Below are 27,298 nucleotides of genomic sequence, written 5' to 3' on the forward strand. Positions count from 1 at the left end.
AACAAAGTAAGTTACCTAGCAAAATAAAACAAAACACGCAAGTCTAAGCCTAATACATTTAAGAAACTCAATACAGGTAAATCTCACCACCCGAGATGTTCCAATAAGCTTCTTTCAGAGACTACATTCCTTCCTAGTCTGGGTCCAATCCTTTCCCCTGGTACAGTTCTTTGTTACCAGCTCAGGTGGTAACTAGCGGATTTCTCATGACTGGAACCTCCTTTGTTCTGTTCCACCCTCTTATATGGCTTTGGCACAAGGTGGGAATCTTTTGTCTCTCTGGGTCCCCACCCCTCCATATACATGGAAAAGCACCAGGTTTAAGATGGATTCAAATACCAAGTGACATGGTCACATGTCCTGTGAGACCCCAAGACTTCATTCTTCCTGGCCTGACTCACAGGAAGGCTTGCAAGTAAACAAAGCCATTTACAACCAATTGTCCTAGTTGATGGGAGCCATCAAGATTCCAAACCACCATTAATGACCCACACTTTGCATAATTACAATAAGACCTCAGAGTCATATTTCTTGTATATTTCAGATACAAGAATGATACATTTATAGAAATAGGATAACCACAATCAGTAGAATATAAGCTTTGTAACGATACCTTACACGAGACCTTTTGCATGAAGCATATTCCAGTTACATTATATTCACATTTATTAGCATATTTTCATAAAATCATATGGAATGCAAAGTCACAGTGTCATACTAGCTTTTCCATAACTGGTGAACCATCTGAGTTGGGATTGCAACTTAATCCAGCCTAATTTCTAGCTGCATGAGCTAGCAGTGCTCCTTAAATTATGCAAATATGAATTATTTTAACATGTCCATCACTGCTGTATTTGGGCACCATCTATAATCATACTACAGAAAAATACTGCACCAAAAGTTTAGTCTGAAAGATAAACAGATTATGAAACTATTAAATAATCTAAAATCTATCACAAATAATAAAAACCCCACGTTAATCATTATATGTACATATTGTAATAACGAATGGCTGCCCATCCATAAAAAAGATATTGTTATAAAATTATTTAAACCTTCGGGTGCCAAACTCTATAAAAATAGATTATGACTTGAGCACTTAAAAGAAAATAAATATAGTTGTTTGTGCAGTAATCATATTGGAGAACACTGTTTTCACTTAGTATCTTCACTGCACAGACATGAACTGTTTTTTATATGTTCTATTTATTTTATAAACATTTTTAAATGGATACTGAAATGGATTTTACCAGTAAGACAGACCTATCTCATTAAAGCCACTGTAGCCCAGCTCTTGCCTGCTTAGTCCCAGATCTTCAAGGTCCATGCACTTAAATCCTGCTGGACACTGGTAACCTTCTTCTAGCTCTCTGGAACAGTGAGTATCTGGGATAGCTAAATTATTCCAGGTTACATTTCTGTGAAAAATACAATATCAAGCTGTTAGATGTACTGTTTTCATATATTTAACGTGTATATTTACTGAGTTTAACATTCATTATTAATGTGGGTTATTTTGCAATGAAAAGTCCTGTAAAATAATTGTATTTAAAACAATTTATTTTAGTGAATTTAGTGCTCATGGGAAAGGTCAGACTAATGCACCTGGAAACTGAAGTTCTCTTCCTTTAGCAGCAGTAGTAACAACAGCAGTCATACAGTACTATCTAGAGTCCCCAACCAACATGAGATCCCCATTGTGCAAGATGCTGTCCAAATACATATGGCAATAAAAATCATAAATAATATTAACAGTAAGAAAACACTCCCTGACCCACAATACGGGTGGGGAAAGAAGGAAATATTATTATCTCCATTTTACATATAGGGAGCTGAGGCAGAAAACCTGAGATTTTTCTAAGGAGACCAAGGGAGTTAGACAACCATCTCCCACTGGAATTCAATAGAAGTTGGGCACCCAACTCTCATAGGGTTTTTTAGAAATTCCAGCCAGACACACTAAGTGACTTTCTCAAAGTCACACAGGAAATCTGTGGCAATGCTCAGAACTGAACCTAGATCTCCCAAGTCTCAGTCCAGTGCCTTAACACCCATCCTTTCAGTTTCAGTAATATATTCTATCCACAGAACAGGTCAATCTTTGTAATCTCTGACATATCTATTACAGCCAAACATTAATATATTTTATGGAACTGAAATGTCTGATTTGTTTGTTTGTAATGATCTGATGAGCTGGCTATCTATAAGCATAAAATCTCAAGGACAGATAAAAAATTAGCAATGGTTAACAAAATTCATACGCATTTCGGACTGCATATGTGTCAAAAGGGATATAAATAAATTACAGTTTCCAGTTAAATTGCTATGTAAAATTAGCCTATTGGGAGAGAGATAGTGGATTATATTATTTACCCTTTTATAGGCTAAGCTTGGGTCTTGTGAGTTTGACTTTTCTTATCTTCTTATAAGACTTCAAAATATTTGAGGAGTTTTGTATTTTTATCATCAAAACTTGTTCCTGTGAGTGATCCAAACAGGAAATGTTCCTAACATAAGTTTTAGTCTGCCATTTGGTATATTACTCCTTATGATTCTTCTAAAAGTCCTCCTCTTTAAATCTAATTCCCAGAGGCATTTTTGTGACTACTTTGGGTGAAGAGAGGCTTTAATTACTTTATTTTTCTTGCTTTCATGCACTGCATGTGTGATGGGTTGAATCACAGAAACCCTTTGGGAGCTGCCACCTGATGTGCCTAGACTACCTCTGAGTCTGTTTTCCCTGCCAGCTTGGAATTTCAGTACACTGCCTGGTTTTAGCCAGGCATGCTAGGGTGCTACAAACACAAACCACCCAGATCTGAACTATGACCCCCAAAAGCTGCAGGCTTAACTGAAAACAGCTTAAGAAGTGCTCCTGTCTCCAGCACTCAGATACCCAACTCCCAATGGGGTCCAAACCCCAAATGAATCCATTTTAACCTGTATAAAACATATACAGGGTAAACTCATTTAATTTTTGTTCGTCCTCTATAACACTGACAGAGAGATATGCACAGCTGTTCCCCCCACCACACACAGGTATTAATATACACTCTTGGTTAATTAATAAGTAAAAAGTGAGTTTATTAAATACAAAAAGGAGGATTTAAGTGATTCCAAGTAATAACAGACAGAACAAAGTGAATTACTAAGCAAAATAAAGTAAAACACGCATATCTAAGTCTAATACAGTAAAAAGTGATTACAGATGAAATCTCACCCTCAGAGACATTCCAGTAAGCTTCTTTTACAGACTAGCCTCCTTCTAGTCTGGGTCTAGCAATCACTCTCACTGCTGCAGTTACTGTTCTTTGTTCCAGTTTCTTTCAGGTGTCCTTTGGGGGTGGAGAGGCTACCTCTTGAGCCAGCTAAAGACAAAATGGAGGGGTTTCCAGGGGCTTAAACAGACTCTCTCTTGTTCCCCTCTCCTATGCAGAATCCAGCTGTAAGATGGAGTTTTGGAGTCACATGGGCAAGTCACGTGTCCATGCATGACTCAGAACTTTACAGGCTGAGCTACATTCCCAGGAAAGCTCAGATGTGGATTGGCGCCTCTCAAAGTTCATTGTTAGCTTAAGTGTTTCTTGACTGGGCAGTTACTGAGAATAGTCTTTTCTCAAGAAGCTGAGCAACTGCTTCAGTTCAATCTGGGGCCAGCCCAGGTCAAAAATGCAAAGTGAGAGTCCAAAGCCAAACTGAAATTGTGAGGTCAGAATTGGGGTTGGGCCAGGTCACCAGGGTCAACAATTGTCATAAGCTGAAGACAGTAAACCAGGTATCAGGAACCAAGCCTAGATCAAGAGCTGGGAATCTGAGATGAAAGTAGGTCACAACAAGGAGTAGTGAGGCAGGATCTAAGGCAGACAAACACAAGAGGCTGAGCTAGTCAGGCAACTCCCAGAAATGGCTTCTTGGTTTATATGGGGAGTGCCAACCAACCAAGGAATCACAGAGGGCTGTTGCTCATGTCCCTTAGGGCAGGACTTCCTGCAGGACTTTGCCTCTCAGAGCTTCTTACCTGGGCCCCTGGTGGTGATGAGGAAATGGTACCTTCCTTGAAACTTGCTGGCGCTGGTTCTAGGCCCATGGCTTCCTACATCACCGCCCTCTTCAGGACCCTCCTTTTTCAGGATGGAACTGGACCAGGCTTGTCTGAATGAGCCTCATGAAACTTTCTTACCAAGTCGGGGGTGTGGACCTGGAAGGCAGGTTCACAAGTGTACTTTTCAAGTCCACGTCCTTCCCAGTCTATTAGGTAATACATGTGTCCTGGGGTGTATCTGGAATCAAGGATAGCATGCACCTCATATTCTTCATGGTCCTGGTCTTCGACTGGCAGAGGTGGAGGAGGGGTTCACCAGGAAAGGGGTTGTCAGCATAGGATTTTAGCAGGAACATGTGACACATGGGTGTATCTTGAGGGATTGGAGAACATGTAATTTGAAAGTGACTGGGCTGACTTGCTGGCATATCCAAAAGGGTCCCAGAAACTAGTGATCCAGCTTGCGGGAGGATCTACTGGACAGAAGGTTGTTCAAAGTGTGCTAGATTTTCTGGTCTACAGAGAGGGACAAGGCCTCTTGGCACCACTAGTTGGCATACCACTTGTAAGCTCTCTTTGCATTCTGTTGGTGGTCCTTAAGATCCTCCTGGGCAAAATGGATTTGTTGGACCCAGTTGGAGACAGCTGAGTTCAGTGATCCTGCTGATAGTGCCAGGTGGAACCCATAATTTGAAATAAGGGGCTCTGTTCTGCTGAGGGGTGGTCTGCATTGTAGTAGAAAAACTTGGCAAGTGGTAAGAGGTTGTATCATTTGTTATGATGATAGTGAAGCAGCTGAGGTACTCTTCCAGTACCTGGTTCACCCTCTCAGACTTTCCATCTGAGGATAGTAAGTGCAGATGTCCAGCAGTCACAGGATTTTGTGCCAGAAGTGCAAGGTAAATTGTGGACCTCAGTCTGAGCCAATGTAGTCCAGAAGCCCATGAAGACGAATACCATGTCTTATCAAGAGTTGGCCAGTAACTTCAGCAGAGGGTAAGCAGCTTGAGAAGATGAAAGTGAGCTATTTTTGTCCAACAGTCCATGACCGTCAAGATGACAGTGTTACCATCAGAGTTGGGGAGTTCCACAATGACATCTAGTGAAATCGATGTCCAAAACTTCTTGGATGTTTCCAGGGGTATCGAAGTACCAAGGGGCATGGCTCAAGTTATCTTGGTACAGGCATAGAGCTCAAATGAATCTACACAGGCTTGAATTTCAGCCTGCATGTGGACCCACAAGAAAAGGCAGGAGATTGGGCAGGAAGTCTTACGACAACCAAAGTGTCCTGCCAGTGAGGCATCATGACAAAGAGACAGTATCTTGAGGTGGCAGCCCCCTCAGAGGGACATACAGACACCCACTGAAATATGTTGCTCCATCGTGTTCAGAGCAGTGCATCTGGGTAGCCAAGTGCTCAGGAAGTGGTTCTCAGGCAAAGGAACCCTCCCTTGAGATGGAATGAATAAGTGAGATTAATCTTGATGAACAGGTGCCTTGAGGAAATTACTGGGTTTGAGAAGGAATGGTGGCTCAGCAGTTGGTTCTTCGTCATTCTGGTAGTACTCTCCTTTTCGTGATAAGGCTCAGATCGGTAGATGACAGTGAACTTGAACTAAGAGAATCAGGACCTACCTTAGCTGCCTTTGGTTTAAAGCTCAGGTCTTGCTGAGATGCTGGAGGTACTTATGGTTGTGAAGATCTGTACAGGGAGCAAAGCCCCCTGGAGGTGGTAGCACCAATCTTTGAATGCTCCATATCTAGTATTTCATAATTTCTTCCTGCTGGGATGAGCTTGCAGCAGTAAAATGCATAGGGCTGCAAGACTTGCTGGGTCCAAGCTTCTGGGAGAGTGCTGCTCCAAGGGTCACGCTGGATGCATTAGCCTCCAATATGAAGGAGTAGGTTGGGTTGGGGAGTACCAGGATGAGGGCCATCACAAAGGTGGATTTGAACTGAATGAAGGCATGCTGGGCTTCAGATGACCAACTGAGCAAGACAGTCTTACACAGTAGCGAAGTTAGGAGAGCTATTTTTTCCAGAGAAGTCAGTGATAAACCACCAATAAAAACTGGCAAAGCCCAGTCTGACAGTGTCCCCCAAAGGCTTTATGGAATATGCTTATGAATGTATATATGTACACTGGAAAAAAGGACAGTCACGACAGGGGGTGTGAGTGATTGCTGCACCCAGACTAGAGGGGACTAGTCTGCAAAAAGGAAGCTTACTGGAACTGGTGAGGTTTTATTTGTATTCAGTTTCTTAGACACAAACTTGTGTGTTCTATTTTATCTTACTCGGTAATTCACTTTGTTCTGTCTGTCACTACTTGTAACCACTTAAATCCTACTTTCTGTATTTAATAAAATCACTTTTTACTTATTAACCCAGAGTATGCCTTAATACCTGGGAGGGTGGGGGGCAAACAGCTGTGCATCTCTCTCTATCAGTGTTATACAGGGCGAACAATTTATGAGTTTATCGTGTATAAGCTTTATACAGGGTAAAACAGATTTATTTGGGGTTTGGACCCCATTGAGAGTTGGATATCTGACTGTTAAAGACGTGAACACTTCTGTAAATTGCTTTCAGTTAAGCCTACAGCTGTTAGGGGACGTGGTTCAGACCCTGGGTCTGGGTCTGCAGCAGGCTAGTGGGTCTGGCTCAAACCAGGCAGGGCACCAAAGTCCTAAGCTGCCAGGGCAGGAAAGCAGGGGCAGAAGTAGTCTTGGCACATTAGTTGGCAGACACAAGGGGGTTTCTGTCATCTAACCCGTCACACCCAGCAATTCACAGGGTTTTGGGGAGTTGCCTAATCATCGATTGCTGTAATATTTTGGTGATTCATCCTAATGCCCCCAGAGAAGATGATGTAGTCCAAAAAATTGATGCAAGACCAGTCAAAGAAGCATTTTTCCAGTTTGGAATACAGCTCATGCCTCCACAGAACTTCCTAGAACAGACTGGACATGACAATCGTGTTGGCTTTGGTTCTCTAAGAACACCAGGATATCGAGATAAATGATGACATGGTGATCAAATATACACTGAACACGTCATTTGTGAAGCATTGGAAAGTTGTAGGGGCATTGTTAAGCCAAATGACATTACTAAGAATTCAACGTGTCCATTCTGGGTCCATCCACTCATCTCCGACCCTTATATACACTAAGTTGTAAGCTTCCCAAAGGTCTAGTTTTGTGAAGATCCTGGCCATTTGCACACACTCCAGCAATTCCAGGATAATGGTAGAGGATCCTGGTTGTGGATTTTGATCTGATTTAGGACTTAATGGTTCACAGAAAGGTGCAGCAACCCATCCTTTTTCTGCGTAAAAAGGACTGGGGCCCCTAATGGGAAGACAGATCAACTGATGAATCCTTTCTCGAGATTTTCTCAGATACATGGTCCAGTCCTCCTGACTCTAGTTCAGACATGGTGAATATTTGTCCATATAGGGCCTTCATCCCAGGCTGCAAATCTACGAGACAATCCGTGTGGGTGCTGGATGTCCACTTTTTTTCTCAAAAATGTCGTGCACTCCTAGTATTTCTTGGGGGAGAGGGGGTCCTGGACTCAAGGCAAGTTCTTTCTGGCTAAGCCCCACTGCCCTGCATTTCCCCTTGGGTAATAATTTCTCTTCCCAAGGGAGAGAGATTGGCTTGCATGGGAGCTGCAGGCAGACTTTTCAGCACAATTCAGAAGAAAAGTCAACGCACTTCCCTCTACAGGAAACACATGGGTCACGCTACTCCAATCATGGTATGCTAAGTATTACTGGGAAGTGTGTTATGCTTATAAGAAGCACACAGGATCTTTTTTCAGGGGAAAAGGCAATACGCTATGTTTATTGAAGGTAGTTATCATATGCATTCAATCACACACACACACACACACACACAGTCCCACCAGTCAATGTTCTAGTTACCAATCCAGAGCCTGGAACAATCTAGAGGCCAGCTAGGTTGATCACGGGTAGGTAGGACCAGGTTCTGTCGGTTGCCACATGATGTTCAGGGGAAGTCTTGGTAGGATGAACCCAAAGTTTCATGGCAAGGCATCCTGTTTATACAGTGATTTTCCTTCACTGGGACCAATGAGTTTTGCACCGTCATGCTGTAATCAATTGTTGTTTGATGAGTGCTTGTTTTCTTAAATTGGCCTTTTTGTTCTTTATTTTGTTCTTTCATCAAGTCTTTCAGGGAATCACCCCATGCTGGTTTTGGTCACAGCTATTTTGTCCCCATTGATAGGTGCCTGTCTCATCTTTAGAGTCGTCAATCTGCCCTTTTCTGACATTTCAATAGGGATGTGTTGTAATATCCTGGCGCCCTTGTGTCTGTCCTCAGTTCCTCCCTAGAACATCTGGTCCAGTGATGGCCTTCACACTTATTTTCTAACACACACATTCCTCATTCACACACAAAACAGAATTGATTTACACAGAGCATTTGAACAAATTGCAGTGCAAGAGAAAACGATTATTGCATTCTTTTACTTATTTTAAAATGCTAAACCTACAACAAAGGGGTGACTCTAAAAGGTCTGTTACTGCCTTGAAATCAGCTCCAGACACAGATACTGACTGATGCATCTCTACCAGTGGCCCATTAGGCCATTCCTTTCTGCTCTCAGAAAGGGTGGCTGGTGGGATATGGTCAAACCATACACCAATACATTTAATGCATGCCACATTATTATTATTTATTTTTCATTTTAAATTATACAAACTACAAACATAAAATCCTACTATTACAAGTGCGGAGCATGGATCATACTGAAGTGCGATAACTCGTGGCACTCTCCCACTCTGGCCTCTAAGAGAACAGTTTTCCGAGTTACAGGACCAAATGACAGGGGTGACTTATCGATTGTTTCTACCAGGTCCAGTGAAGGTTTTGGCTGAAGGGTCTGGGTTACCTCTGCATCTATAATATTGTTGGCGGCAGCAGAGTCGCTCATGGATAACTGTTCCAGGGGGGAGGAGGGTTGGGTCACCTGGGAAATGCAGGTGGAAGATGGACCTGCCTTTAGCTGTCTATTGAGGGATTGGCGGAAGGGCAAAGTCTGGAGGTGACCTGAATAATGTATCAGATTCAGGTCGTGGGCAGCCTGTGGGCATAGAGTGAGCTATTCAGTATCAAGGATGAAGGTCAGAGATGAATCCAGGGCCAGGCCAGGTCAAAACTGCAAAGTCAAAGTCTGTCACCAAATTGAAAGTGGGAGGCGAGAATCGGGGTCGGCCCAAGCCAGGGTCAGCAATGCTCTTAAGCTGAAGACAAAACACCAGGGATCAGGGTAGGGAGCTGAGCATAGTTAAGAGCTGAGGATGTGGGATTGAAAAGCCATGAGACAGGAAGTGCGGAGATCTGCATTGCTCAGACAACTCCAGAAATGGCTTCCCAGTTTACATGGGGAATGTCAGCCAGTCAAGAAATCACAGAGGGCTATCGCTCATGCCCCTCTGAGTAGGACTTCCTGCATGGCTTAGCGTCTCAGTACCTCTTAGTGGCAACCTGCCTGGGATTCTGGTGGTGACAAGCAAGCAGCATCTACCTTGAATCCTGCAGACACTGGTTCTATCACTCTTCTAGTAGTTAAAAACTTTCCCAACAAGAAAGGAAATGGGCACACAAGACAGAGAAATCAGCTAAAGAAGTGCCACAGTAAGGAGGTCCACTGAACAAAATATTAGTGGGAAGAGAGCTGTAACAGTGTGATAAATCATGAGAGAAGAGCTGCAACAGCAGAGATGTAGTCAGATAAGTGATAATCACAAGAGAATGTGAGTGAGAAAATTACCTAAGAAGAAAAGAGGATTTGTTGTAAACAAAGAAGCCTGGCAGCTAAAAAGGAGATAAATAAGAGAGGAAACAAAAAAGAAGTATCATCCAACAGAAAAACTTTTCAGCCTTTGGGAAGAAGGTCAGCTTATGCTGATCTCACAGATAGAGGGAACAGCTCAGACTTTACTTAGTGCACTGAAGTATTTCTATTTGCCAGAGTTAACATTACAAAATAACTGAGGAGGTGGAGAGATGGAAGTGGTAGAGTGTGGGTGTCAGGGAAGCTAGAGAGGAAGAAGAAGTTGCGATAGTCAAAACGGGTGCTGATCAGCACCTGAACAAACTTTAGCAATCTAGATAGAAAGGAACAATTGGATTTTAGAAATGTTTTGGGGAAGTAGCAGCAATATTTTGACGCCATCCCTATCCTTCTTGATCAAATAATATTCCTGTAGCTTCTACAGCAAGTGCTTACTTAGAAAAGAAGTATTTACACAGTATTTTGTATTAGCAGTTGTCCAGAATGTGGTAAATGTTTTGTCCTTTTTGAAAAAGAGGTAATAGCATTATTTACTTTTAGTTTTCATTTCATTTCCCCCTCACTTGCGTTTCTTTCTGAATCCCTGCCTCTTGCTGCCCACGCAGTCCTTCTTTCTACCTGCCTCCCTACATGTATTTCCCATATGAATGTTCCTTTTCAGGGTGGCAGCGCCAATCCCTCTGGTAGCTCTGATTCCTCCTAGCAGAGGTAACTAGACAAGGTCTTTCATGTTTCCAGCTACTTTTACCAGACTCCAGACTGCTCTTCATACTGAAGAGCATGAAGGCATTTAAAAGCAATCAAAAACAAGGAGAAGCCAGCATCATGTCACTTACCAGCTATTGCAGACTCCCAGGAAATGATCTACAGACCCCAACTGGTACATGCAACTCACCTTGGAAATCTCTGTGCTAAATAAGCCCTTTCCTTCCTTTGTGTTGACATTTTTTCAGCTATTTCTAGACTTACTTCACTCACCCATCCTTTGGCTCAACGTATCCAAATTATCGTAGATGGGGCTGTAGGCATCACCTATTATTATTATCACCCAATGCTTCTCACATTAAGATCCTGTTTTCAGTAGCTTATACCTTTGCAAAAAACTTGAAATGTTTGGTCTGAAATTTTCCATGGTGGTTGTCAGCCTCAGGCTACAATTTTTCCAGAAAATTTCAGTCTAAATGTTTCAGTCATTTCTGAGACTCAAGCTAGGTAAAATATTTTGCCCATGTTAAAAATTTCTGGAAATCTTTTCTTTAGGAAGCTCTACCATATCCATGCTTTGGAACAGGCACATTAAATTTGGCAGGATAGTCACCCTGGTGTCAAGCAAGCACCTTTTGTCATCCCTGTTAATCTTTTCAAACTTTAGTCAAGTCATAAGCCTTTGAAAAACAGCAATTTGCACACGTTCAGTAGACATTTGCTAGGGTTTAGCTGCTAAATACCCTGAAGATTCCATCAAAACAAAGCATGCTATAGCCAGGGAATGCTGCTGATGGCTTTCCTTGTTGGTGCAGTTCTGTGCTGGGTCCAGGCACTTGAATTGAGAACTTGGAGACTTGTCTCTCCTGTGTTCTCAATAACCCCCCTACTGGACCCAGGCAGCATATAGGGGGAAGTTGCCTGATTTGAATGCATTATGAGACAGTCTTTAAATGAAATGATCACGTACTTTCTACACAGGATCCCTGCCTCATTAAGTGTACAGGACGAAGCTCCCCTGGGAATGAAACAGGGTTGTGTACTGAAAAGAATGTTTTCTGTGGGACCCCTGCTTCATTTGTTGCAGAATTTGGAAGGTGTGAAGTGAATGAGGGGAGGGGACTGCAGGAACAGAAAGGAGGATCTCCCAGTTAAGGCAGCGCAATGCTGCCCTCAATAATGGGATTCTATCCCAGCCTCTGCCACTGGTAACTGGGTGTTCCTCATTTTCTAGGTGCCTACCTTGAAACTCTGGGGTCTGATCTGCAGAAATGTGGAGCATTCATAGGGTCAACTGAAGTTAATAGGAGCTGCGATTGTAACATATACAGTGCTATATAATGCCAAGTAATCTAAACAATCAGATCTTAGGTGACTCATATTGGACACCCAAAATTATTGAACATTTTTTACCTTAGTCTTTCTGTGCCTAAGTTCTCCATCTATACCATGGAGTTCATACCATAGCTTCATCTCATAGAGGTGTTTTGAAAGTAAATTAATGAATGGTGTGAAGCACTTAGATACTCTAGTGACTAGTGCTATAGAAAAGAAGAGGAAATTAATAATTCTCTCTTCAGAGCAGGGTTTGAATAGTGTGCAGTACATTAGGCATGAGATCCACACACTAAAAACAAATTATTGCACAGCTGCTCATTAAGTGAGCCCCATCCAAACTGTGCACTGAATGACGCATGGGACCAGTAGAAAAAATAGAACTAGATCATGTAATTGAAGACTGTCATAATGCATAGACACCAAGAGGTCGAATTAAGGTTGCACAGACAAGAACCTGATGGCAAGGACTTGATCTAGGCCACAATTCAGCAACAATGGCCCCGGGGCTCCCTTTGCTGGGATGTGTGTCTTTCTGTGTGTATGTCTCTCTCTCTCTCTCTCGCACACACACACACTTTCATGGAGACTGCAGCCTATAGCCATAGCAATAACTGTAGCAATTGTTTTTCAGATGTATCTGGCTATATCTTCTTATGATAACTGATGGCTTTAGTCTACTTTTAAGATAATATGTCCAATCTACATTCATTAACATTGGCAGAAATTACCCATATACATTGAGAGAATACACCCCAAAATATCCATATTGATGAACTTACCCTGGCTGGGTGTCATTTGTTACGCAATGATAGGTAAAAGTTCCAAACATCTGAACTCCTAGAATTCCATACAGAAGCAGAAAGAATAGAAGGAAAATTGAAACACTCCAAATCTGCTCTCCGGAACGCCTGGTAAGAAGATAAATATTACATTAAATATTAATAAATAAAAACTAACCTCCAGAAAAAATGTATTTAGTATTTGTATTACAGCAGCACCTTGATGCCCTAGTAATGGACTAGGAATCGATTGTGCCAGATGTTGTTCAAACACTCAACCAAACTCTGGTCCCTGCCCCAAAGATCTTTTAATCTAAGTACACAATATAAGAATGGCCATACTCGGTCAGACCAATGGTTGATGTAGCTCAGTATCCTGTCTTCTGAAAGTGGCCAGTGCCAGGTGCTTCAAAGAGAATGAACAGAACAGGGCAATTATCGACAAGAGGCAACAGATACAGACAGGCACATAAGTACAAGGAAACAATGAGACAATATACCATTATATATTACATGGCACCTACCCACAAAGACATGACAAAAGCAGCTGACATTTCAAAAATAAATGAAAAAAAGAATACCTGTTAGAAAGACCTATTTCTTTATCCTGAAATATGGCATTCCTTCCCTACAATTATGTTGTGCTAAGATGCAGACCAAGCAGTATTTAGTGCGGTAAAAGTAACAGCTTTAAAATAGGTCAGGGGTCGGCAACCTCTGGCACGTGGTTCGCCAGGGTAAGCACCCTGGCGGGCCGGGCCAGTTTGTTTACCTGCCGCGTCGGCAGGTCTGGCTGACCGTGGCTACCACTGGCCGCGGTTCGCCGTCCCAGGCCAATGGGGGCTGTGGGAAGCGGTGTGGGCCAAGGGATGTGCTGGCCATGGCTTCCCGCCACCTCCATTGGCCTGGCCAGAGAACTGCGGCCAGTGGGAGCTGCCATCAGCCGAACCTGCTGACGTGGCAGGTAAACAAACTGGCCCGGCCCACCAGAGTGCTTACCCTGGCGAGCCGCATGTCAGAGGTTGCCAACCCCTGAAATAGGTTATCAAATTCAATATCTGGACTAGAAATGGCAGCCAAGATTTTTCCAAAAAGGAGTGCCTGAAGTTAGGCTTAAATCAATACTGGAACTTACATAATAGCTTAATTTTGAAAGTGCTGAGCTTCCAGCAGATTCCAATTGCTCCTATCAACATCAGATAGTGGTTGGCTTATGTTCTGAACAATATACATTTTTAACTTATCATTTTCCCTCTCTCCCTCTGAGATCTGTGAATTTGGATACTTAGGGACAAGTCCTCAGCTGGAATCAATCCGAAGTGCAAGGGAACTCCATGGATTTATACTAGCTGAGAAGTTGATCCATGGTAACTAAAGCAACCAGGCCATGCAAGAGAAGAGATTAATTTAAAAAAAAAAAGACATAATAAAATGGATAAAAAACTCTCGTATTTTTCTGACTGTTTTTTTTTTTGAAAAATCTGATAAATACAGACTATATGATAATGTAGCAAAATTAATCCCCAAAGGGGGCCAATAAACTCCTTATTTCACACTGCCCCATCAATCATTTTGTATAATGCAGATTGACTCTGTCTGTAAAGATAGGACGGCTTTTCACCAGGAGTCCAAATGTAAATGGAGAGAGAGAGAATTAACTCTCAATATGATCTCAATTATCATTTCATAAATAATGTCATGATTTTAAGGTTGATAATGCAGGACCTTCCTGGTTTAGATAAAAGATGTATGTATCCCACTCTTTTCCAAGGTATTCAACACCCATTTTTAACCTTTATTGGACCTGAAATACCAGGCCTTAACACCTGATATTGGCCCAGGACTAAATTTAATCCACACTGGGCCTCAGCACAGTGTAGTTTCTGGGAGTGTGGGGCAGAGAAGACAATTCTGAAGGAAAAGACTAACTGTTTTCTGTCTCTCTTATATTGGCAGTTGATATTTTTTTAAAATGAACAATTCTGACATTTTTTTGTCCAGTTCTAAATCTAACAATCCTCCTCCCAGCTGCTTATACAGTCATGTTAAAGAACATTTTAATTTGTATTTATATTTACAGATAAATTATTCACTTACTTTAAAATATTTGTTATCCTGGTTCTTGGAAGCTCAAAGCGAAAATATATCCGGAATGCTCGAATCATAATAAGAGGCCTTGGAATCCGCAGCATGCCCCAGGGTGACATCTGATCAACTATCTCGGCAATTTCAAACACCTATGATCAAAAGAGGGGGGCTGGTATTTCTGCTACTCCTGCACAGTCCACATCAGGACTCTTGTAACAGAGTTTGTTTTGTGGATTCACATTTATGAAGGCAGCAAAATTATTTTCATGATAACATTTTTCACTTTCAATGTCCCTTTTGGATTGAAATTTTCCTTTTAAACTTTTCTTTCTTTTAAAGAAAGTTTAAGAAAAATCCCCTGAGCCATTTTTGAATTATCTTAATGCGAAATAAAAATATATTCCACCCATACTTCTAATACTTCTAACTCAAACAACTTAAAAAACTTCCAGCTGTGTATGCAAGAAGTCTTGAAGAGGGATCTCTTGATCTGGGTCTTTCTCTCTCGTTCTGTTCTTTGATAAGAATGAAAAGTTTTCTTTTCCAGTTAATGAAATTAACATCTGAAAACGTTGCAAAGACCATGAATAGATTCTCACTGTTACAAAAATTCACACACTTAGCCAGCTACTGACACTGCCTTGTGGGATATCTTGCAGACAATAGATTACTTCAGGGAATTTGGAAGCATTCTGAAGAATATCCAAGCCATCTTCTGTGAGATCCTTCCTGTCCCACAAGCAAAGGAAGACAGAAAGCAGAAGATTCTGTAAGTCAGTCACTGGCTAGGTAAGTGGCGCAGGGTGAAGGGTTTTTCTTTCATGGAACATTGGCAAACTGCGGCCAATGGTAGCTGCGATCGGCCGAACCTGCGGGCAGGGCAGGTAAACGAACCATCTCAGCCCACCAGGGCTTTCCGTACACAAGCGGCATCCCAAGTTTAGGAAAAAATGTTCTATGGGATGAGGAGACTATACAGTATTACTATACCTAATGTTCCGTGCTTTCTGTTTTTACCTATTTTCACTGTTAAATTACCAGGTTTTTTAATTAAAGGAGTTTGGTTTTTACTAATTCACACTCGTTTATCAATCCACTCAATATTTTTTGTGTTACTTAATTTTGTTAAACACTAATTCAGTACACAATTGTTGTGTCCTGCAGCTCTGAGACTGAAGCAGTTCTGCAGTGTAAAACACAGAACACACACATGGTGGAGATTGGAAAAATCAAACAACATTAATATCACACTGCCTGGCTCACAGGGAGACCCTGCTCACCTATTTCTTTGCATCCATTTAGTGTGGCACTGAATTTAAACAATCAGTCTCCACAGATAAAGTAAAAAGGTAAACATGAGGTGAAAACACAAAGGTATGCCTGACTACTAACAAGGAAACCAGTGATTAGCAATTTAAGAAAAATAAAGATCAGAATGGAGAGGATGCATTGTGCTGCAGGTACTGCAGCACTGAGGCCAGTGCTCATGCCGACAGAATAAAGGAGCATGTTGAAAGCAAGTGACACAAGAAGCTTAAAGAAGAAAGTGAGCTTCAGGATAGTCAATATCAGGAGCTTTCACCAGGGGCTTAATGAAAGAGAGTGTGATGTTATTGACACAACTGGGACCATATCAATCCTTGTTGCAACCAAGGTCCTGTAGTAGCACCAAATCTTGTATAAAAGGAGGTCAAATAAGGTGTCTAAGACAAGGTTATGGTTTGCTGGTTATGATCTGTGTCCAGTTATCATTTTTGTATTTAAAGTTATAAGTACTGGCTCTATACTGTCTGTTTTTCAAACTTGAGCTATGCTTCTGGGTGACACCCCAAACAGTTTGGCATCAGCACTGCCTAGCCTGCTTGATGGCCCATTAAGGACCATCAGCTATACAAATGACCCATTGAAGGAAGGCAGATACACCTTGTGACTCAGCAAGGTATGTAGGGACATGTCTATGGACAGAACTCTAAGGTTTTTTCTTGCCATGTGGTGGCACGATTGTCTTCGGAACAAAGAAAGGAAGGCCATGTGACAAGAGACTATAAAAGGTTGCTGCAGCTCCTTCATCCGGTCTTCAAGCCTGCTTCATACCTCTGGAGGGACTTCGCTACAAACTGAAGCTTTGAACAAAGGACTGAATGACCCATCCCAGCTGTGGATGTACTCCAGAGACTTGATTCGAACCTGCAGTTTATTCTATCACTGCTACAAGCCTGAACCAAGAACTTTGCCAGTACTATATGTAATTGATTCCATTTAACCAATTTTAGCTCTCATCTGTATCTTTTTCCTTTTATGGATAAACCTTTAGACTTTAGATTCTAAAGGATTGGCAACAGCATGATTTGGGGGTAAGATCTAACTTGTATATTGACTTGGGTCTCGGGCTTGGTCCTTTGGGATCCAGAGAACCTTTTTTCTTTTACTGGGGTATTGGTTTTCATAACCATTTGTCCCCATAACAAGTGGCACTGGTGGTGATACTAGGAAAGTGAAATGTCTAAGGGAATTGCTTGTGTGACTTGTGGATAGGCGGTGGAGTAAAAACAAAATCCTCTCTGTTTGCCTGGTTTGGTTTGCCTTAATAGTAAAGGAGCTCCAGCTTTGGGCTGTAACTGCCCTGCTCTAAGCAATTTTTCCTGAATTGGCACTCTCAGAAGTGTCCACCAAGGGCAGTATTGTTACAGTGAGGTCACAGCATGATTGTGTCAATGAATTTGTGCATGCACTTTCTTTCACAGGACAACTGCTGTAAATTGCAGAAGGGCCTATTGGTGACTTTGTACGACAATACTGTCCAGCAGCAAAAACCATCCCTAATGCAGATAACCTCACTCGTAAGTATTTGAAAGAAAATGACAATGCTTTAGTACCTAAACTGATGGAAATGTGGTATCTAGTCTGATTTTTTACAAGTCTCCGGATGCTTAGGACTGTCCAATTCTTGGTTTTTTCTTTTTGTTTTTTATTTCAAAGCGAATAAACCTGCATTGTTTTGTGCTGACATGACATTCATACCTTCTGCTGACACCCATTTTGTTGATGTAGCAATAACTGACATGTTTAAGATGCACCAACTAACTTGGGAAAATGTGGCCACAACTAACAACAATTTTGCTTCCTAGCTGGCTAAGTTTGCACAGGAGATAAAAATCAGAAACCACAGCTGCTCCGTATCACCTGTCCTGCTCGTTTGATTAAGATTGCTCTACCAGCAGCTACTGCTATGGAAGAAAAGAAAGACGTAAAATCTTGCATCACTGGATTCGGGGCCATTTTCAAGTATCTGAACAAGATGAAGGCTTTGTTTTATATAGTGTGAGATGAGTGCAGAGTCAACTGCCAATTAGCAACTCCTGTTGTGCAACCTCAGTGCATGAGCTTGTACTTCACTGCCTGTCATGTAAATAACATGTGGACTTTGCTAATGCATCTCCTACATCATCTTGAGTTTGCTGGTTCTAAAGAAGAAACTCTCAAGAGACTGGCAAATAACCAAAATGACGGCCAGATTCTGCGCACCTAGGTAATGTTTATTGAAATTTGGAATCACATTTGGAATGACTGGTGTTTTCTCCAACTACTGCCAACACGTTTGCCAATACACGTTTACCTGATCTGACAACCAAAATTTCAGGTAAATTAAGCACAAAAGCTGCAGAAGAAACAAACAGCAAGACAACCCAGCTGTTTCAGAAATCCTTCCAATCCCAGAACAGGAGAAAACCACAAAAGCATTCAAAACTTCAGCATTCAGCAAGAAATGGGAGAAGACCATGGCCTGTAATCTGAACCCCGACGTGTTTGGTGCTGAAGATTCTTTTTGGAATGTCATCCAGGATTTACACCCCTTCCTTGAGGTGAATTTTGCAGCAGACTATGACCATTATGCCAGAGTGTTTCAACCATTTGCCACTAAAGATTACATTTCAAATCTGAAAGGGGAATTTAGTACTTACATAAACATGCCTAACCATGACAATGTGAAACTGGATGTGCTGGCTTTTTGGAACAGTTATCGAGACACATTTTCCAACTTCAGCAAAGTGGCACGGCAAGCTTTGAGTGTACTTTCTGTATCTATTGATGCAGAGCATTTATTTTCAAAGTTGGACTACCTCCAGTATAGCAAGAGGCTCAACATGAGTGAGGATACTTAGAAGAAAATTATGTGAGCATATGCCAGCCAGGATTACTGGAACTACTAGCTCTAAGAGAAACAAAAAATAATTTTTTTATGTCCAAAGTTTCAATTATACTATAGTAAAATGTGTATATTATGATTTTTTTCTTTTTCCCCTCAATTTTTCATTTTAATTTTTTTAAACCTAATTTCATCCCAATTTTAATGTTTATTTTCCAAACACTGAGAAATCCCTGATTTTTTTTTTTTTTACAAATAAAAATTGAAAATGTAGAACAGTAAGTATACCTCAGTGGAAGAGGGACCAATTTCCTTGGGGACAGGCCAGCTAGAGTAATCAGGACAGGATTAAACTAATAGCAAAAGTGGAAGGTAAAAAGAAGATGAGTGCTCAGGTAGCACAAAATCAATATGTTAAGAACAAAATTGATCAAGGAACCAGAAAAAATAAAGAGAAGAAATTCTTGCATTGCTTATACTCTAGATAGCAGTCTAGGTAACAAACAAAAGGAATTGGAACTGCTCATTTATTAAGATAAATTTGATCTAGCTGGTGTTACTGAAACCTGGTGGGATGATTCGAACAATTGGAATGTTAAAATCAATGGTTATAACCTATCTATGAAAGACTGAAGAGCAAAAAGTGAAGGAGAGTTGCATTCTATGACAAAAAATGACATTAGTTATTTCTGGGTCACTGATAACACAGAGGAAAATGATCATGAATGCTTATGGATCAAATGTTCTAACAGAAAAAATACAAGATGGGGTACTAATTGGTGTCTGCTACAGACCACCAAATCACACTGGGAACCAGAATAACCACTTCTTTACACAACTATCTCCAATGTTTGGGGAAAAAACTGTGTGATCACAGTGGACTTAAATCTGAATGACATATGCTGAAGGTGTCATGCTTGCCAATACTAAAACATTTTAGATGGAAATTTCCTAACTCAGAAGGAAGACACGACCATTGCAGAGAAGGTAGATGAATTCTTTGCATTAGTACTCAATGCAGAGGATGTCAGGGAAATTCCCACACCTGAACCATTATTTTTAGGTGACAAATCTGAGCAACTGTCCAGGATTGAGGTGTCATTAAAGAGGTTTTTGAACAAACTGATAAATTAAACACTAGTAAGTCACTAGGAATTCAGCCAAGAGTTCTGAAGGAACTCAAACAAGAAATTGCAGAACTGCTAACTGTGGTATGTGACCTGTTATTTAAATCAGTCTCTGTACCAGATGACTGAATGATAGCTAATGTGATGCCAATTTTTTTAAATAGTTTCAAAGGCGATCCTGGCAATTACAGGCCAGTAAGCCTAACTTCACTACCAGGCCAACTGGTTGAAATAACAGTAAAGACACAGAATTATCAGACAAATAAATTAACACAATTTGTTGGGGAAGAATCAAGGGAAATTATGCATTATCGATCTTCTAGAATTCTTTCAGGGGTGTCTACAAACATGTGGACAAGGGTTATCCAGTGGATATAGTGTACTTGGACTTTCAGAAAGCCTCACCAAAGGCTCTTAAGCTATGTAAGCACTCATGGGATAAGAGGGAAGGACCTCTCATGGATCAGTAACTTCTTAAAAAGACAGGAAACAAAGGATAGGAATAAAGGTCAGTTTTCAGAATGGAGAGAGGTAAATAGAGCGGTCTCCCAAGGATCTGTACTGGGACCAATGATGTTCAACATATACATAAATGATCTGGAAAAAGGGATAAACAGTGAAGTGGCAAAGATTGCAGATGATACAAAATTATTGAAGGTAGTTAAGTCCAAAGCTGATCACAAATTGTTACAAAGAGATCTCACTACTGTGGCAGATGAAATTCAGTGTTGTCAAATACAAAGTAATGCACACAGGAAATCATAATGATGGAGTCTAATTTAGCTGTTACACAAGAAAAAGATCTTTGAGTCATCATGGATAGTTCTGTGAAAACATATTCAGTGTGCAGCAGCAGTCAAAAAAGCTAACAATGTTAGGAACCAATAGGAAAGGGATACATAATAAGACAGAGGATATCTTAATGCCACTACACAAATCATGGTAACCCACACCTTGAATACTGCAAGCAGTTCTGGTTGTCCCAACTCAAAAAAGATATATTTGAATTGGAAAGAGGCATGAAAAGGGGGAAAAAAAATTTTAGCAGCATGGAACAGCTTCCATATGAGAAGAGATTAAAAAGACGGGACTTTTCAGCTTAGAAAAGAGATGACTAAAGGGGATATGATTGAGGTCTATAAAACATTACTGGTGTGGAAAAAGTAAATAAGGAAGTGTTATTTACTCCTTCTTGTAACACAAGGACTAGGGGTTACCAAGTTACATTAATAGGCACAAGGTTTAAAACCAACAAAAGAAGTGCTACTTCACACAGTCAACCTGTAGAACTCATTGACAGTGGATCTTGTGAAGGCGAAAGTATAATTGGGTTAAGAAAAGAATAATGGCTATTAGACAAGATGATCTGAGATGCAACCCTAAGCTTCAAAGTGCCAGAAGCTGGGAATGGACAGCAATGAAGGGATCACTTATTAATTGTCCTGTTCTGTTCATTCCCTCTGAAGCATCTGGCATTGGTCATGGTCAGAAGATGGGATACTCGGATAAATGGCCCACTGGTCTGACCCAGTATGGCTGTTCTTATTTAAAAAGCATGGCAGCCAACATGGGGAAATTCTCTATTAAAACTTGTCCTAACACATAAAAAGTAATTGGTCACAGAACTGAAAATTAATTGTAGCTTAGGTATGAGTGATCATGACTTGATCACATGTATAATGTACAAGCAGAATAAAGTCCAGACCAGTAATATATTTATGTGTATATACACATACACACCTCTCTTTAATAGGCCAATTTCAAAAAGCTGAAAACAATTATGAGCCAAATCAGATGGGAGGAAGAATTTAAATAAGAAAAATGTGAATGATAATTAGGAATCATGTGAGAATACATTACTAGATGCCTAAAAAGCTACAATCCCTACAAATAATGAAGAAATCTGTGCTAGTTAAACAACCAACCTGGTTTAGAAGCAAAGTGAAGGCAGCTGTATATATACATAACAAATGGAAGAAAGGGAAAGCTGATAGTAATTAATATAAATCAGAAGCTAGGAAGTGTAGAAAATTAAGAAAGAGAGCTCTAAGACCAGACGAGTTAAGGACAATAGAAAGTTTTTAAAATATATTAGGAATAAAAAGAATCCTGACAATGGATTACTAAATGGAAATAGTAGAATTATCAAAAATAATGCAAAAAAAGAAAGGGTTGTTCAATAAATATTTGTTCCATATTTGGGAAAAAACAGATGATGCAGTCTCGTGATATGGTGATAACACTTTTCAATACACTGGTATCTCTGGAGGATGTTAAACAAAAGTTATTACAATTACACATTTTTAAATAAGCAGTTCCAGATAATTTGCATCCAAGAGTTTTAAAAGATCTGGCAAGGAGTTCACTGCACCATTAATGTTAATTTACATATACAGTATCTTTGGGAACTGGAGAAGGTCCAGAAGACTGGAGGAAAGCTAATGTTGTGCCTGTCATCCTGACATTGATCCTGGGCAAAATAATGGAGTGGCAGATATGGGACTTGATTAACAATGAACTAAAGGAGGCTAGTGTAATTAATGCAATCAGCATGGGTTTATGGAAAATACATCCTATCAAACTAACTTGATATCTTTTTTTATGAGATTACGAGTTTTGTTGATAAAGATAATAGTGTTGACTACTATCTAAATACTTAGATTTCTGTACGTTGTTTGACTTGGTACCAGATGACATTTTGCTTAACAAACTTAAACTATATAAAATTAATGCTGCACACATTAAATGGGTTAAAACCTGGCTAACTGATAGGTCTCAAAATGTAACTGTAAATGGGAGCTTCACTTTAGCTGTCTTGGCACCCTGAGCTTGTAATCGAAGATTTGTAGTAGCAAATGCGGCAGCTGTCTCACATCGCTCCGAGAGGTTACCTAGCGTGTGCAGCCAAACAACTCCCAGTTCCTTCTCTACCCCAGAGGATCAGAGTGAAACTCCGAAGTAGAGGGGATGAGGGGAGGGGGGTAGTGGAGCACCCACAGTGACAACCATCTCGAAGAACCTCAGTTACTGCACAGGATGAGTAACCTTCTCTTCTGTCAACCGTGTGAAGAGAAGCCTCCCTGTTGTCGGCATGTGGTTTTGGGAAAAATATACGTAAGTATATGGGTTGATTTAGATGAAAGGGCGAGGCTATCTTGGGTATGAATTTGGGGTGCGGCCATAGGATCACTTTGTCTTTGTAGAATGTGGTATAAGGTGGGTGTGCCAATAAGGCACTTAGCACTTCCACCCTTCTTGCCGACATGATGGCAAAGAGGAAGTCCACCTTCATAGATAGATGTAGCAAAGAACAAAATCGCTAAGGGTTCTGATGGTTTCCCCATGAGGCTACAGAAGATGAGGTTAAGGTCCCACATGGGCGTAGGGTCTTTTAGTTTGGGTAGGTATTCATCATGCCTTTTAGAAAATGCTTAGTCATTAGATGAGCAAAGAGAGTGCCTCCATCCACGTTATCATGTAACGAGATGATTGCAGCGAGATGTACTCTAATGGAGCTGTTGGATAGCCCTGATTTTTTAAGACCTAATATACAGTCTGGGCAGTGGGGCCAACCCTGGGCAGTGGGGCTAACCGTGGAGCAATATGGTTAGCCTCGCACTAGGTGCAAAATTGTGTCCATTTCTGTGTATATGTTTTTTGTGAGCTTAGTCTGTGACTGTTCAAGAATATGTCTTTAATTTCCTCAAAACAGTCTTTGTCAATACCCAGTAGCCATGGAGAAACCAAGCCTTGAGATGGAGAAGAGCTAGATTGGGGTGACTGACGCGTCCTGAATCCTGTGTCAGGAGGTGAAGTAGTATTGGGAGGATTCAAGGTGGTTTCACTGCCATCTGTCTCAGGTTTGGAAACCATGCTTGTCTGGGCCATGTAGGCACACTGAGAATGACCCTGGACTTGTCTTGCCTGATCTTCGTATAACCCAACTCAGAAGTGGAATCGGAGGGAACGCGGTTCCTCCCATTTCATGGGGAGGGCATTGCCCAGAGAGTGGATCAGTATTGTGGCCACTTTGGATTGTGAACTGTGGCAAATAGGTCTAAAGCAGGGAATTCCCATAGGTTGAATATGGTGGTGAGGGTTGCATAGTCCATCTCCCACTCGTAGATTTGTGAGAAGTCTCTGCTCAGTTGGTCTGCCGTGGTGTTCTAGTGTTCCAGCAGGTAGGATGTTGAGTTGTCTACATTGTGGGAGATGCACTAAATCCAGGGGTGTATTGCCTCCATGCACAGAGAGTATGATCAGGCTCATAGGCACCGACTCCGTGGGTGCTCCGTGGCTAGAGCACCCATAGGGAAAAATTAGCGGGTACTTTGCACCCACTGGCAACTGAGCTCCCTCACTCCCACCCCCTCCTCACCTCTTTCTCTCTCTCCCAGAGCACCATGTCCCAAATCCTCCTCCTCCCTACCAGCACTTCCAGTCTGCCTGCCACCTAACAGCTGTTTGGCAGCGATTATGACTTTCCGGGAGGGAGGAGGAGGAGCGGGGACATAGCATGCTCAAGAGAGGAGGCAGAGAAGAGGCAGGACAGAGGCAGGGACTTGGTGGAACGGGGGCAGGAAGGGGGCGGAGCTGGGGTGGGAAAAGGCAGGATTGGGTAGACTTTGGGGAAGGAGTGAAATGGGGGTGAGGCAAGGGTGATTAAGGGCCTGGAAGAGGCGGGGAAGGGGCATGCTCACCCCCCCACACACACCCACCAGGTAGAGGGGAAGTTGGTGCCTATGGTCAGGCTCCCGCTTGGCGGTTTATGTAGAACATGCATGCTGTGTTGTCCATAAGGACTTAGATAGTAGTGTTGTGGATTAGAGGAAGGAAATGCTTGCATGCGTTTCTGACTGCTCTTAGTTATAGTATGTTTATATGCAAGTTGGCTTCTGCTGCTGATCAAAGACCCTGGATCATGTTGTTGCCCAAGTGAGCTTCCCATCCCATGGGGAAGGCATCCATGTTGATCATTATTGTAGGTGCTTTCGGTTGGAATGGGACACCTGAGTAGATGTTTTGTGGGTATGTCCACCACTAAAGGGAATTCTTTACCTGGCGGGGCATAGTGAGCCGCTTGTTGGGGGAGTGCTTGTGTGGTATATAGCAAGTGCTAAGTCAGGTTTGTAGGCATTTCATATGTAGTCTGGTATATCCGACGACAAAAGTCGTAGCGGCCACGTGCCCCAAAAGTTGTAGGCATGTCCTGGTTGACATTTGCAGGCTGTCCGTGACCGTAATAATCAGAGTGGTTAAGTTGAGGAAGCACTGTTGGTGTAACTCGCTGTTGCTGTGAGGCAGTCGAGATGGGCCCCTATAAATTCCAACTGTTGGACAGGGACCAAGGTGGACTTCTGAACATTTATTTGAATCCCAAGGTTTGTAAAGAGGGCTATCGTGATTTGTGTGGTGTCTAGGGCTGCCCGCTGTGTTGATGCTCTTACCAAGCATTCGTCCAGGTATTGAAAAATCATCACCTCTAGTCTGTGGAGGTGAGCTGCCTTGGAGAAGACCCTTGGGGTGGTTGACAATCCAAAAGGTTGAACTTTGTATTGATAATGTTGATGTCCTAGAGTGAAGCATAGGAATCTTCTGTATGCTGTGTGAATGGTGATATGAAAGTAAGCGCCTTGTAAGTCAAGAGACAGAAGCCAATCTACTTTCTCTAATGCCAGAATTATTGTCGATAGGATCACCATTTTGAATGGCTGCATTCTCACAATCTTGTTGAGTTTGTGTAAATCCAGAATGGGTCTCAATCTGCCATTCTTTTTCTGAGTGAAAAAATAATAGGAATAAAATCCTCTTCTCCTGTGTTGAGCTGGTACTGGTTCCACGGCCCCCGTGGTTTCCTATTGAAACGGGCTCATGAGAGGGGTCCTGAAGAGGGACGGGGAAGAGGTGTTGGTAGGTGGGACAGAATAAACGGGGTGGAGTAACCCTACTGGATAATTTCCAGGACCCATCTGTCTGTGGTGATATTGTTCCAGACTGGGTACTATGGTGACAAGTAGTCCCCAAATGGTGTTAAAGTGGGGTTGAGATCTAGAAGTAGAGTGTAGAGGTCTCGGGCCCTCGACCAGACCTTCAAAATGATTGCCTGGAGGTGGAAGGCTGGTATGTGGACAGCTGGTCTTGATTCTGCCTTCATCCCATCTGCCTCTGTTTGCAGCGTTGGATATAGTACCTTTGGGGCTGAGAGTATGCTGCAGCCTGGAATTTTTGGTTGTAAAACCTGCTCTGTTTTTTCTGTTTCCAGGGACAGATGCCAAGAGTCTTTAAGGTGGCCCAGGAGTCCTTCAAAGTACGCAAGGACACATCAGTGGATTCGGCAAACAGTTTCTGACCCTCAAAGGGTAGGTCCTCAATTGTAGGCTGTACCTCCCTCGAGAATCCCAATAAGTAGAGACAGGGTGCCCAACACATGATCACAGAGGTCACAATGGAGTGGGCTGCTGTATCCATGGAATTGAGAGAGGCTTGGAGGACCGTCCTTGCAATGAGAAAGCCTTCAGAAATGTTGGACTTACATGATTCTCTCCTGTCCTCAGGGAGATGTTCAATAAAAGATGACATTGTAGAAAACGACGTGTGTATATTTTGAGAGCAGTGCAGAGTAATTTGCGATGTGGAATTGCAAGGTGGTGGAAGAATAGGCTTTGCGCCCAAAGAGGTCTAGCCTCTTCCAGTCTTTGTCGTAAGGGGTGGATCTTGACTGTTGCTGTTTGCTCCTCTGATTTACTGCCTCCACCAGTGGAGTGGGGTGGATAAACAGAAATTCAGTCTTTTTTGCCAGCACATAATATTTTTGTCCAATCTTTTGCAGGAAGGAGGTGCTGTGGCTAGTGTCTGCCAGATGGTTTTTGCAGGGTGCATTATGGCAGCATTACTAGGCAATGCTATTTTTGCCGATCGGAATGCTTGGAGAATGTCAGTGAGCAGATGTTGGGTCTCAGGGAGCTCAGACAAGGAGATGTAGAGGGAGTCCGCTACCTCTTAAAAATGTCCTGAAAGGACTTGAAGTCATCCCCCAAAGTGGAGGGTGGTGGCATGATTGTTTCATCTAGAGACAAAGATGAACTATGCATAGGTGGAAAGGTGTCTCCTTCAGGTGCACCCTCCTGTTCTTCAGTCCCGTCATCCTGGGCCTCTGAAGGTGCTGGGTCCATTGGTGAGGGTGGGCAGGTTGATCTGGAGACCAGTGGGTTAAGAGGTCTAATGTTCTGGGACCTATAGATGG

The 27,298-nt window shown here is 42.0% G+C and overlaps 1 protein-coding gene across 1 annotated transcript in view; it reads right to left on the minus strand.

The window, feature by feature from the left end:
• The window catches only part of NALCN (sodium leak channel, non-selective), a 335,712-nt gene that overhangs the window by 257,753 nt on the left and 50,661 nt on the right, over positions 1-27,298 (minus strand). The window contains 3 exon segments of the mRNA XM_030568085.1: positions 1,264-1,418; positions 12,694-12,822; positions 14,791-14,930. Coding sequence (XP_030423945.1) covers positions 1,264-1,418; positions 12,694-12,822; positions 14,791-14,930 — 424 coding nt within the window.

Source organism: Gopherus evgoodei, chromosome 1, assembly GCF_007399415.2.
Source record: "Gopherus evgoodei ecotype Sinaloan lineage chromosome 1, rGopEvg1_v1.p, whole genome shotgun sequence".
Taxonomy (NCBI): Eukaryota; Metazoa; Chordata; order Testudines; family Testudinidae; genus Gopherus; species Gopherus evgoodei.